Source organism: Nyctereutes procyonoides, unplaced genomic scaffold, assembly GCF_905146905.1.
Source record: "Nyctereutes procyonoides isolate TBG_1078 unplaced genomic scaffold, NYPRO_anot_genome, whole genome shotgun sequence".
Lineage (NCBI taxonomy): Eukaryota > Metazoa > Chordata > Mammalia > Carnivora > Canidae > Nyctereutes > Nyctereutes procyonoides.
The window spans coordinates 29,339,025-29,353,614 of record NW_026575139.1 but is presented as its reverse complement, the minus strand read 5'-3'; the positions used below and the strand labels follow the sequence as shown (position 1 = coordinate 29,353,614).

The window sequence follows — 14,590 nt, the reverse complement described above, 5'->3', positions numbered from 1 at the left end:
AGTTTATTTCAGTGAGGCCAACACTGGGAAGACTGCAGACTAGTTTCTCAAAAGACTGTCTTCAAAGTGCTCACGATATTTCCAGGTCATATAAGGAAAATGTGGGACAAAGGTCAGTGGGTACATGCAGGTGGGCAGTAGACAGGTCAATCACTGCTTTGGGGTCAGTTATACAGGGTCTTGCTGGCTCAGGGTATCCCTTACTGCTGCAGGTGGTAGTTGTGATTCCCATCAGGGGATGCTTTGCCTGCAGGGTATTTTGCCAGAGTTAAGAGATAAGCCAGAAAGAAGAATTTGATCAGTTAGAAAGGTTGAAGTCAAGGTAGAGGTAGTCGAAGTCCTCTTTCATGAAGATGGGGGCAGTCTTGTAAAACTGAACCCCTAATCTGTGGGATCTAATGTCTCCAGGCAGATAGTGTTAGAATTAAGTTAGACTATGGGACACCCAGCTGGTGTCCCAGCATTGTAACACATATGTGCACACGTATCAGAATTGATCCCAGGACCTTTTACTGTTCTTCAGTGAGCCCCAGCCATGCTCTTTCCAGCAGGGTTTGAATCTCTACCCACATGGGACCTCTTCTTTGACCACTCTTACCTCAGTCCTACAGTAGGCACTTTTTTTATTTGCTGTTTTTATATCCTTTACAGTTCTGTCTTACTGGTTAATTTCTCATTTTACTGTTCCCTGTTCTAAACTTCCTCTGTTTAAATTATGGTTTCTCTTTCTTGGTTGGACTCTAATTCAGCTAGGTATTAGGTCATAAAAATCAATAACTGCTAAGGTTGAACAGTGAATCAGGCCTGGAGTAAGATAAAACGGTTCAAGTGCCACCATACATGGTAGCTCACCTTGAGTGGCAGTGCCTGGGAGTCCTTAGGGAGTAATGAGAACTGTGGTCATCCAACTGTCTGCCATTTGACGACCTTAAGCCTTGGTGTGGCTAAATCATCCTATTTTTCAGAAGGTGGAAACGAGGCTTTTTAAGTGAAATGTTTCGAATTTTACATTTTGGCTACTAAATCAAATATTGTTATATTACTGTGGGCCAAATAACCGATGTTTATGAGTTGCCAGTCTATAACCTCTGGGCTGGACTGATTTCTAAGCTCTTTGAAAACCAGAAATAGCAGACTAGAAGGGGTGGGGAAAGCAAATAGAGGAAATACATCACAACATGACAAGAGTAGGGGAGACTGGAAAACATTTCAGATTCTTACAGAATATCGAAGTGTGGTTGTTTAGAACCACTCAGTAAAGGGGAAAACATCTCCAAGTACATGTTATTATGGGAATTGTACTCTAATCCAACCACAGTACAATAATTAATAGTAATAATAGCTACAGTGTTGGTTTATGTGTCAAGTTTTGTTGGTTTTGACAGTAATCTTGAAAGGGGAGTATTATTGTCCTGTTTATAGATGAGGAAACTAAGCTCAAATTGAGTTTACTAAGTTCAAGCCACTCTAAATAAATGAACAGAATTTGTTTTAAAAAAAAAGCTTGGCTGTATAATAGAGGCTCTTTGTGAAAATTTAGAAAACAGGATAATCTGTAAAAGGAAAATAAAGTCATCTATTATCCCATTGTCCAGTAAGAATTGCTGACGTTTATTTTTTCCATTCTTTTTTGTCTGCATTTTTAATGTGGTTAATTATGTGGCTTATGTATAATTTTACATTCTCCTTTCTTTTACTTGGTAGTATACCAAGCATTTTCCTTTATTACTAAAAATGTGTTCTAGGCCTTTTTAAATGTTTTTGTTATACTCAGTTATTTTTTTAAAAAAATATTTTATTCATTTACTCATGAGAGACACACACACAGAGAGAGAGAGAGAGAGAGAGAGAGAGAGAGAGAGAGAGAGAGAGGCAGAGACATAGGCAGAGAGAGAAGCAGGCTCCATGCAGGGAGCCCAACGTGGGACTCAATCCCGGGTCTCCAGGATCATGCCCTGGTCCGAAGGCGGCACTAGACCGCCAAGCCACCTGGGCTGCCCCCTAAGGGGCATATTCTTAAGAAGGTTCTCCATCTGTATTCCCAGAGTTTTTTTAAAATGCATTTTTTTCCAGCAAATGCAAATGACACTGTATTCTTACAAAGGTTGAATACCATTATTAAATTTTTAAAGTTTGCTAATTTGGTAAAGGAAAATGTATTTTGGGGGGATGGAGAGGGAAAGGGAGAGAGAGACTCTTAAGTGGATTCCATCCCAAACAGGAGCCAGACATGGACTCGTTCTCACGACCCTGAGATCATGACCTCTGCCAAAATCAAGAGTTGGGTGCTTAACTGACAGAGTCACCCAGGAGTCCCAAGGAAAATGTATTTTTATTATTCAAATTTTCTCAGGTCAATTAAACTTCTTACGTATTAACAATATATATTGTCAGTAGTTCCCCAGGTTTTTTCCCAGTGAGTTTGTTTTTGTAGTCACATTGAACCGTCGTCTTATGAGATTTCCATTTATGCTTACTAGTTCTTTTATGTTTGAAAAGACTCTTACTCCAAAAAAAAAATTAGTCTTGTTTTCCAAAGTTGGAAGAAGTGGCATTAATAAAATTTTGCTTGCTATTACCTCTGTGTCAAAGGGGAAGCCCATATGCCACTGGAAAAATGGCAAATAGCAGAGCATCATTTGCTTGAATTTTTATCCAAGTATCTGGGGTTTGATTTGCTATTCTTGTGAAAAAGGGGCTTAGAAGCCCTATCTGCGTGCTGTTAATGATGTTAGAGATAAGTAATAATGACGGTTGTTCTGTGCTAAGTGTGCTCATGTCATATTCCTGCATGATAATACTAGTAGTGTCGTGCCCCCTTCTTACAGAGGAGGACACTGAATTTACTCAAGGTCACTGCTGCAACTTAGAGTCAGGAGACTTTGGGGGCATCTTGTCTCAGTTGTCAGGACTTGAAGAACAAAGTTCATATTTGAGTTTTCTTCATTACCTGTTACAATTAACAGCAGGTTATGTAGCAGTTAAATTGACTTTGAAGTAGGTGTGTTTGTAAGAATCTGGAGATGGCCTTTGTTGCTTGAACAAGAGTTACTCTGTACCCTATGGTAGTTCATCTCTTCAGTGCCTGGAGCTTTGAAGGGAGCAGTCTTTTTATTTTTAAGATTTTATTTATTTGGGATCCCTGGGTGGCTCAGCAGTTTAGCGCTTGCCTTTGGCCCAGGGCACGATCCTGGAGTCCCGGGATCGAGTCCCACGTCAGGCTCCCGGCATGGAGCCTGCTTCTCCCTCCTCCTATGTCTCTGCCCCCCCCCTATCATAAATAAATCTTTAAAAAAAAAGATTTTATTTATTTAAATGAGAGAATGAGAGAGAGCATGAGTGGGGGGAGAGGGAGAAACAGACTCCCCATTGAGCAAGAAGCCCGACATGGGGCTCCATCTCAGGACCCTGAGACCAGGACCTGAGCCGAAGGCAGACGCTTAACTGACTGAGCTACCTAGGCATCTCTGGAGTAGTCTTATAATAAGAGATGCATCTTTACTTTTTTAGAAAAGTATAGTTGATGCTTTCAGTACTAAAATAAGCATGATACAAGAGGGATTGAAATAAATTGTTTTAAATATTACAAGCTTTTAAATTATTGGCTTATATTTCATCAAAACAATTTATTGACTTTGTGAGCAAGGAAAGAAAAACCATTTTCTTGTCTGCCAAGAAAATTAAACTGATTTCAAAGCTTTACACTGACTGTGAATGGCATTGAATACCAGCTGTTTTAATTAAGATATCTGGTCAGTCCTTTGTCTCAGTCAGACTGCAGCTGTGAGGCTATGAAATGAAATAACATAAAGCCAATGGCATTGCATAGTTCATGCCTCTCTTGAGTAAATATGTTGTTTCTCTGACAGAAACTATTGCTTTGGGAACTGTCTTTTCATCTTGAACCACGCTTTCTTTGATTTTGTAGTTCTTCATTTAAATACATCCCATAGTGACTTACCATAAACGTAGGAGAGAATCTCAGCATTTTAACTTTGACATATACATAATTTTGAGATTGAGTCCCAAGTTGTGAAGCTGTGTGGAAAAAAATACAGCTGTGCAAATAATATGGAGCCACATGTCTAGTGCTTGAAAAAATCAAATTGCATATAAAATAATTTAGGTAGTTAAGAAATTTTTAGAAAATAAAAAAATGAAAACTGCAACCCATGGCAGTGATGCTTATCTTTTGACTACTGAGTCTTCTTCATTACAGGTGTTACCTCTGTAGTATTAGTCACCCTGAGAAGGTTGGTAGATATTTACCTAGCTCATAAAAGTTATGGAGGATGAATAATCTGTGTATTGCTTTGTCGAAGATTGAAATGGTGACTGAACAAGGTTCTGAGCTCCTTGGGGAAAAAAATAGATATCATTTAACGTATTTGTATTAATGGGACAAATGACAGCATTGCTTCGCATTCACTCTAATGGAATCCTATTATGGTTCTTTGTTATATGTACTTGAATAACTCTTGAGCCAAAGCATAAATTCCAAAGCAACTAACCATTGAAAATTCTTCATATGGTTACACTTGTACGGAATATGGTAGGCCTATTTCCCATGCCTAAAGAGGCTGCACTACATTTGTGTATCTTGATTATTAGAGCTAGTGAAATGGGGGGTACCAAGTCCCTAGTGCCTTGCATGGTGACGGGCATTTAATTCATTCTTTCAGTAAATATTTAGGGAGAATTTGTTACCTGCCAGTTTCTGTTCTATAAGCTACGGAGCATTGAGCAGCAAATTAAAAACAAAAATCTCTTCCCTCATAGAACTTACAGTTTTGGCATAAGGACAAACACAGTGTTCATTGGATGTTTAACTTCGTTTGATAAATAAATGTGCTTTTCTTAATTTCAAGAGGAACTAGAACATAGTGCAGTAATTTTAGCTCACACTGTCTTACCTCCAAGGAAGTATTATAAAATTAGATGATATACTCATTTACCTTGATACATTGAATACATTTTCTCAAATTCTTTGTTTCTAAATTTGTTTATGATGTTATAATACAGATCTCATGTTTACACTGTACATCAGCTATATGTACAGTTAGGTTTCACAGGCCAGTAATACTTTTCAAATAAGGGAAATTTGACACAGGATTCCCTGCTTTTAATTTTGCCAGGTAAAGACACTAAAAATAAAAACACGGGATCCCTGGGTGGCTCAGTGGTTTAGTACTGCCTTTGGCTCAGGGTGTGATCCTGGAGTCCCGGGATTGAGTCCCACGTCGGGCTCCCTGAATGGAGCCTGCTTCTTCCTCTGCCTGTGTCCCTGCCTCTGTGTGTGTGTGTGTGTGTGTGTGTGTCGTGAATAAATAAATAAAATCTTAAAAAAAAAAAAAAAGCTGTGGTCACCATCATTTTTTAAAAGCACATTTTAAGACCAAAAAGTAAGTAGGACATAATCTCAGAATAAAGAATGGTCTTCTACATTGAAGAAATGAAACCTTAGGAAAAGCTTGGTACTTCCTGTCCTTTAGAAACTGTCAGTAGAAGACAATCATAACTAATTAGAATTTTGGTTTTCCTCTTGATGTTTATGGATTCTTTTTTTTTTTAAGATTTTATTTATTCGAGAGAGAGAGCATGTGCGCACACAAGCTAGGGGAGGGGGAGAGGGAAAAGCAGGCCCCCACAGAGCCCCACGCAGAACTCCATTCCCGGACCCCAGGATCATGACCTGAGCTGAAGGCAGATGCTTACCTGACTGAGCCACCCAGACACCTGATGTGGATTCTGTTTGCTCACACTGTTTAAAGAGGTGGTGAGGCTCAATGTTGTCTATCATCGGAGGTAAATTTCGTATAACAGATTGTATGTATTGTGTCACGGGATGGACATTGTCTTGGTATGTACAGGGCAACAGAGTGCATTGTCAAATCTAATTGTGCCCCTACCACTAACTAGCCTAGCCATGCGATCTTGAGCCTGTGACCTTTGATTCTTCATCTGTATATCGAGAGAGGATCTTTTTTTACATTTTCTTCCAGTTTCTTAAACTTGGATTCTGTTTTGATAACTTTGGTAGCTGGTATCCCTCTTTTTAAAGTACACGTTTGAAGATTAATAAATGAAAATAATTTTACTTTCTCTTTCTAAAAATTTGGGCCAAGCAGCATTTTAGGAGATTTATTTTTTTACTTTATGAATTTGAAAGGTTTTTTTTTTTTTAAGATTTTATTTATTTATTCATGAGAAATACAGAGAGAGGCAGAAACATAGGCAGAGGGAAGAGAAGCAGGCTCCATGCAGGAGCCCAATGCGGTACTCAATCCCAGAACTCCAGGATCATGTCCTGAGCCGAAGTCAGATGCTCAAATGCTGAGCCACCCAGGCGTCCCAATTGAAAGTTTTTTTTTTTTTCCAGAAGAATGAGTTGCATTTTTAATTTTTAAAATACATACATACATATATATATACTTTTTATTGGAGTTCGAAAGTTTTTTTTAATGCTCATAGGTGTTTAAGTTATTCTGGATGGCATATATCCCTCCGTTTTCTTAAATTGTGCCACTTCACCTGCAACTTAATTTTGTAGTATGTAGTAAGCCTCAAGAACTCACTTCTGCTCCTGCTTTTTAAAACTTGTCTCAGTATAGTACTTCACGTGGTGCCAATGTAGAATATTCTACAGCACTTGGTAAGTGCCTAGTGAATTTGTGGGTTGGTCCAGAATTGTGAATACCACTGGTTTTTCCATGCAATCATTGACATAAAATGTGAGGAATGATTTTTAAGGAATGTCTGAATGGCAAGTGAATTACTTAAGAAAATTTTTGAAGTGCCTTTTAGTATTCTACATAGACTGAGCTTGGTTTCAAAGAGCTGCCATACTAAGGAGGCTGCTGCTTCCTTTTTTTTTTTTTTTTTTTAATTTTTTTTTTAATTTTTATTTATTTATGATAGTCACATAGAATGAGAGAGAGAGAGGCAGAGACACAGGCAGAGGGAGAAGCAGGCTCCATGCACCGGGAGCCCGATGTGGGATTCGATCCCGGGTCTCCAGGATCGCGCCCTGGGCCAAAGGCAGGCGCCAAACCGCTGCGCCACCCAGGGATCCCGAGGCTGCTGCTTCCTAAGGCAGTTCCTTGATTACCAAAATAAAAAAGAGTAATAAGAAAAAAAAAGAAGAGCTGCCATGAAGAAGGTTTATTAAAATTGAATAGTTCTAAAATGAATCCTTTCAGGGGTCCTGGCTGAGTAAATTAGTACCTAGGTAATTTTTTTTATTAATTCATGAGAGACACACACACAGAGAGAGAGAGAGAGAGAGAGAGAGAGGCAGAGACACACAGGCAGGGGGAGAAGCAGGCTCCGTGCAGGGAGCCCGACGTGGGACCTGATCCCGGGTCTCCAGGATTACGACCTGGGCTGAAGGCGGCACTAAACCACTGAGCCACCCGGGCTGCCTGGTAATTTTTTATAGTTACATAATTTTGTAGAGTAAAAAGTACTATCTTAATGCAGTTTGAAGAATTTTGACAAGTATATACAAATGTACCTCACATTCCAGTCAGGATTTAGAATATTTCCATCATCCTAAAAATAAATAACCTGGTGCCATTTCCTAGTTACTGTTATTCTCTTTAGCCATTGTATTCTCACACTTCTGCTGGAGGCAGCCACTGTTCTGATTTCTTTTGCCAAGGATGAGTTTGGCCTGCTTTTAAACTTCCTATAAATAGACTTAGATAGTAAGTAACTCTTTTGTGTCAGACTTCTTTCATTCAAACATCTGGATAATATATTTTTTTAAATATTTTATTTATTTATTTATTCATGAGAGACACAGAGAGAGAGGCAGAGACACAGGCAGAGGGAGAAGCAGGCTCCATGCAGGGAGCCTGACTTGGGACCTGATCCCGAGTCTTCAGGATCACGCCCTGGGCTGAAGGTGGTGCTAAACCACTGAGCAACCAGGGCTGCCCTTGGATAATATTTTTGAAATTCATTCAGGTTGCTGTATGTAGCAGTAGTTTATTCCTTTTCATTACTGAGTAGCATTCCATTGTATGAATATACCACACTTTGTTTATACATTCTTCTAGTGATGGACATCTGAGCAGATTATGCCTATTATTGATAAACCTCCTATGAACATTCTTGTACAAGTGTTTTTGTGAACATACATTTTTATTTCTCTTGGAAAATACCAAAAGTAGAATTGCTGGATAACTTGATAAAAGACTAGTAGTTTTCCAAAGTGATTGTACTGTTTTATGGTCCTAGCAGCAATACATGAGGATTCCAGTTGCTCTGTATCTTTGCCGTCATTTAGTGTCATGAGTATTTAATCTGAGCCATTCTGGTAGGTGTAAGTAGATGTCTTTAATTTAGATTTACATTTTCCTGGTGAATAAAGATGCTGAGCATTTTTTCATGGGCTTATTAAGTATTCATATATCTTTGGTGAAGTTATTTATTCAGTGTTTTTACCCATTTTTTGTTGTGTGTGTGTTGTTGCCTCTTACTGAGTTGTGAAAGTTTTTTATATTTCACACGCCCTTTATCGATATCTTAGGTTGGGTTCCCCAGAAAACAGACTCTGAGAAGATTTGCGCACAGGAAGTTTATTGAGGAGTGCTCTTGGGAATAATACCTGGGAAAGAATGAGTAGGATTAAGCAGAAGGAGGAGTTGAACTGTAATTCAGTTACAGTAGAGGCCTCAGTTCACCTCACAGCAGGCTCTGAAGCTGGATGGCCCTTCAGAGATATCCTGAATGGAGGCAAGAGGACCTGGCTTTGTACCTCCCTCCATACAACCCAGGGACTAGCATGGGATGTGAACTGGCCTGCCAGAGGGAATATAGCCTTAGGTTAGTCAGTACCCTTTGGCCCAAGGTCAGTTTGTCAGAGGGACTCAGCTGTGAGCCTTCAGTAGGCAGCACTCCCAGCAACTAGGGGAACAGGTGTCTTCAGCCTGGAGGAGGTTGATGTGGGCAGTGTCACCACAGCATTCACTACAGATATGTGTGTTACGGATATTTTCTTCCAGTATGTAGCTTGTCTGTTTATTTTCTGAGTGGATCAGCAGATGTTTTAAATTGTGATACGGAATTTTTTTGTGTCCTTGCTGAGAAATTTTGCCAACACCAAGATTACAAAGCTACTCTTCCTTCTAGAAGTTTCTGAGTTCTAGATTTTATTTATTTATTTATTAAAGATTGTATTTATTCATTTATTCATGAGCGACATGGAGAGGCAGAGACATAGACAGAGGGAGAAGCAGGCTTTTTGCAGGGAACCCAATGTGGGACCCGATCTCAGACCCAGGATCATGCCCTGAGCTGAGGGCAGATCCCCAACCTCTGAGCCACCCAGGCATCCTGAGTTCTAGATTGTATATTAAAGTATAATCCATCAAGAATTAACTTATGTATATGATATAAGCTGCCACCTAAGTAACTCTTTTTTTTAAAAAAAATTTTATGTATTTACTTGGGAGAGAGAGAGCATGAGTTTGGGGAGTGACAGAGGGAGAGAGAGAAATAGACTCCCCTCTGAGCAGGGAGCCCGATGTGCAGCTTGACTTCAGGACCCCAGGATCATGATCCAAACCAAAGACAGATGTTCAATCAATTGAGCCACCCAGGTGCCTCCACCCAAGTTATTCTGGAAGGTGCTCAGCTCTTTCTTTTTTAAGTACATCCCTTTCATCACTTCTCATCTTCCCTCAATTTATAAGGCAGAGGCATCTTTCATTTCCATTTCCCAGAGTAGAGCATAGTCAGAGTCAAAATGCTGACAGGACAATTTTCTTCCCTAGCAATTTATTCATTAGTTTGAATTGTGGCATTCTGAAACCAAGTCCCTAAAATGACATGATATGCTCAGTCCAGTTCAGCTTACCATTATTTCTGTCCTTTCTTAGGAGTGAAACTTTACATTCATGAATTTTTTTAAAACAAAGGTGTCTTTTATGAGTTCATTAGAGAAAATGACAAGTAGACTAACTCATATACCATGTCCCCTTATACAGAATAGAGCTGTTTTTCACACATCTTGTGTTCTCCATGCTCTGGCAGTTTGTCTCGAATGAATGCTGTGATTAGCAGTGCTTTGATGAGTTTAGTAATTTGTAGAAGATAAAAGCTCTTAGAATAGCTCAGTATTAAATATTAAAAAGTAACACCAGTTGTTTGGTGTCATTTTTCTGAAATGCTTCAATCACTTTCTCCTGTCGCCTCCTATATAAGACATGTAAAAATATTTTACAGAAGAGAATCTGATGTACTAAATATTATTAACCAGTTTGGACATGAAGCCAGCTCTGCCTCCCAAGCCAGTGCCCCCAACTACTGGATGCATTCAGAATGCTCTATTTATAAGTAACTAATAATGGCCATCCAGAATGTATGAAGGACCAACCTGGCCTATATGCTAAGGAGCGGGGGATTCCCCTCTTGCTTTATAGCAAGTATTAGTTGGTGTGGACATTGTAATTGTAGTTTCCCCATATTCATTAGAGACACAATGAGATAGATTCCTTCCTTCTTCCCAAACAAGGAGGGGACTGTAATCCTTCAATGAGCCTTTCATCTGAGAACCTATTTTTCCATAGAAACAGTATATGTATGTATGTATGTATGTATGTATATATATATGTATGTGTATTTTATGTATTTATTTCCCTAACCTCAGAGTCACAAGTTCAGTAGTATGTCAGAAATGATACAGCCACTGTTACTTTTGCTAACCTCATAAAGGAAACTAAAACAGAAAAGTGAAGTACATTAATTATTAAAACTTTTTCATAAGCAATGTACATAATTTCCCCCTTTTAGTTTTTAAGGTCATTTTTCATACTGCTAAGGCTCCAGAAAGCCATACATGGTACACCACTGCTTCAAGAAATTTTGAAATATAATCTTTTATATTTTGAGTGTCAAGAGGCAGTCTCTCAAAGAAATTTGAGTAGGAAGAAAAAAACTGAGATTAGGTTGGATCAAAACCATAGATCATTTATGGCACTGATTATGATGATAACTTAACAGATATATACTTACCTTCATATACATCAAGTTGTATACATTAAATATCTACAGCTTTTGGTATTTTAGTCATAACCTCAATAAAGCAGCTTTTAAAGACATGTAGAACATTTTAATACTGAATTAAGTAAGCTTTATTTTTTCATTGTATAAGTAACATGTTCATTGTAGCTCAATTGCAATGTTTTAAAAATCGTGTATTATATATTAGATTTATAAATTATAAAGTTAAAAATTTGTTAGTTTGATTTACATTTGTTCTACTTATATGTATACTTTTTATTACAAATATGAGCTTATCAGTGCATATAAAAAAGCTGGTTTGCCACCAGCTTTTTCCTCATAACAGTGCATATATCCATGAATAGACCTGAATCATAATGTTTAATGGCTGAGTGCTGTGGTACTGTGATGTATTGTGGTTTATTTAATCAATCTCCTTTTTTGAACGTTTAGGATATTTTCAGGTTTTCACTGTCCGTGCCATGATCGTCTTTGAATAGTTCTTCCTTAGGAGGAATTTCTAGAAGTGAAATTGCTAGAGCAAAGAAATCACATTTTTGAAGCCTTAAATTGAAATTGCCAAATAGTGGTCCAGATAGGTTATAGCAATTTACATTTCTCCCAGTGTCAGACAAATGTGCTCATTTTTCCCATCATGAGTTGTAGACAAGTTTTCCCACATCATTGTGAATCTGGTAAATTTGTAAATGGCATCTCCCTGGTTTCTTTGTTTTTGTTTTTTAATAATTGATTTAGGGATCCCTGGGTGGCGCAGCGGTTTAGCGCCTGCCTTTGGCCCGATCCTGGAGACCCGGGATCAAGTCCCACGTTGGGCTCCCGGTGCATGGAGCCTGCTTCTCCCTCTGCCCATGTCTCTGCCTCTCTCTCTCTCTCTCTCTCTGTGTGTGTGTGTGACTATCATAAATAAATAAAAATTTAAAAAAAGAAAAAAAATAATTGATTTATTCATGAGATACATAGAGAGAGGCAGAGACTTAGGCAGAGGGAGAAGCAGGTATCCTGTGGGGAGGCTGATGCGGGACTCAATCCCAGGACCCCAGGGTCATGACCTGAGTCAAATGCACTCAGCTACTGAGCTACCCAGCTGCCCCAGCATCTCCCTGTTTTAATTGGCATTAGTTATTTATGAAACTCCCCCAGTTTCATGTTCACTGGCCATCCTAGATTTTGGGCTCACAAATGAGCAGCTCACAATCTTTTTTTTTTTTTTTTTAAGATTTTATTTATTTATAGAGAGAGAATCTCAAGCAGACTCCATCCACACTGAGCATGGAGTTGGAGGTGGGGCTTGATCTGAGCTGAAACCAAGAGTCAGATGCTTAACTGACTGCACCACCCAGGTGCCCCACTCACAGTCTTGATTACAAATACTTCAGAAACTTTTTCTCATTGATTCATCAATTTTCAGCAGTTTCTTATGTTTTCTTTCCAGGAACGACTAAAGCTGGTGACTGTTTTGGGTGCTGGCCTTCTCTGTGGAACTGCACTGGCAGTCATCGTGCCTGAAGGAGTACATGCACTTTATGAAGATATTCTTGAGGGTAAGAGAGAGAGAAGAGGGTCTTCTTTGAGAGATGTTGACTTGGAGTGTTGAAAGGAGAAACGAGTTTGTTTTGTTTTGTTTTGTTTTGTTTTTTCCCCTGAACATATTTCCTATTTGCCATAGAATTCTGCCCTGGGAAGAGTTCTTAAAACCTATCTTCTGACATCTTTGGCATTGAACATATCCTTAGCAGTTTGTGAATTGAATCCCCAATTCATGAATACCACTTAAGATATATTTGCAGTAATGTATGAATTCCAGTCTGACAGCCCTTTTTTAAAGCCTACCTAAAAACTTCCCAAATTCTATATCACAGCAATTTTATTTTTAGTGTTTGTTACTTGAAAAAATATATAGACTGTACATATTTGGATTCAAGGAGTCTTTAGGGAAAACTTGTAGGTAATTGGTGAGGACCTCTGCAGTAAAGGAGAAGTAAAAAAATGAAAGAATCTTTCCTGACCCTAATATCAGTGAGCAGAGGACAAATAATATAGACATGTGAGAGTAAATACTCACCTGCTAGATGGTTTGGTCCTCAACACCAGCTTGAAACATACTTGATTTAGATTTGTGACTCGGCAAAACAGATTACTGCTTGCCACGAAACTTCAGAGACATCTGTGAAGGATTGAAATCACAACTGTTAAATTGGCGAGTGGAATCTTCAAGTGCCAGGAGTCAACTGGACTTTAAGAGTAATATAGAAAGGTAGGCACTTTCCAGATTTCATACTAGATACAATATAGTAAGCAGCTTTTCAGATTTCAGGGAAAAAACTGTCCTTTATCCAGAGTGATGACGCTCTCATCCCTGGTGTATGACTATAGCCCTAGCCCTAACCCTAATGAATGGTATTGGGTAGGCAGAGAATGGTGGCAGATGTTATCTATGAGGATTGTGAGGGTCTTATTGCAAAATAGAGAGGATGAGGACTGGCCAGATTTAGGGGGAAGATACTAAATCAGGAGTCCCAGAACCAGTGGTTTCCACTCTTTTCTGATCACATCTCCTATTAGGGGGTAGGGAGATAAACATGCACAACTGCACTGATCTATTGTGTACATTATAAAACACAAACCTAAAAGAGAAAGTTTTGAAGCATAAGATTTAAAGGAAATGTATATAGAAGACCAGTACAGTTGACCCTTGAACAGCTCAGATTTGAGCTATGCAGGTCCACTAATAGTTGACCCTTTTTCAATACAGTACAGTAAATGTGTTTCCTCTTCCTCGAGATTTTCTTATCTTTTCTCTGGCTTACTTTATTGTAAAAATACAGTATATAAAACATAGACCATACAAAATATGTGTTAACAGACTTTATGTTGTCAATAAGGTCAATGGTAGTCTATTAGTAGTTAACTTTTGAGGAGTCAGAAGTTATGCAGATTTTCAACTGTGCAGGGGGGTCAGCACTCTAACTTTCACATTGTTCAAGAGTCATCTGTATTTTCTTTTGTATTCCAGTAGATCATCTTAAATTTTTCTGAGGTGTGATTATTTCAGTGTAAGATCACTATCCTGGTATACTAGAAAACTTTCAGATCATGACCAAATAGAGAATTAAATTAATTAATTAATCAATTAATTTATTTATTTATCTTTTTTGCTTGACTTTGCAGCTAAGAAAGAATTATGGGTAGCAGTTGTTTTCCTTAAATTTTTTTTTTTTTTTTTTTTTTTTTTAAGGAGTGCGGTTTAAAAGTTTCTGGTCCCTAACCTAGACTACAAAATCAGTCTTCGGAGAAGGGCCCTGGGAATATCTTTTTTTAAATAGGTTGTCACATGATTTTTTTTTTTTAAGATTTTATTTCTTTATTCAAGGGGGGGGGGGCAGAGACAGAGGCAGAGGGGGAGAAGCAGGCTCCATGCAGGGAGCCTGATGTGGGACTCTATCCCTGGTCTCCAGGATCATGCCCTGGGCTGAAGGCGGCACTAAACTGCTAAGCCACCCAGGCTGCCTTGTTACCTGATTCTTAACTAGACAAGTTTGGGAAATGCTAGGGGAAAGGAAAA

General features: G+C 38.6%; 1 protein-coding gene across 1 annotated transcript in view; it reads left to right on the top strand.

Annotated features, from left to right (window-relative positions):
• SLC39A9 (solute carrier family 39 member 9) overlaps positions 1 to 14,590 on the top strand; it is a 54,538-nt gene that overhangs the window by 9,404 nt on the left and 30,544 nt on the right. Inside the window, exon 2 of the mRNA XM_055304245.1 lies at positions 12,461 to 12,569. Coding sequence (XP_055160220.1) covers positions 12,461 to 12,569 — 109 coding nt within the window. The remainder of the gene's footprint in view (positions 1 to 12,460; positions 12,570 to 14,590) is intronic.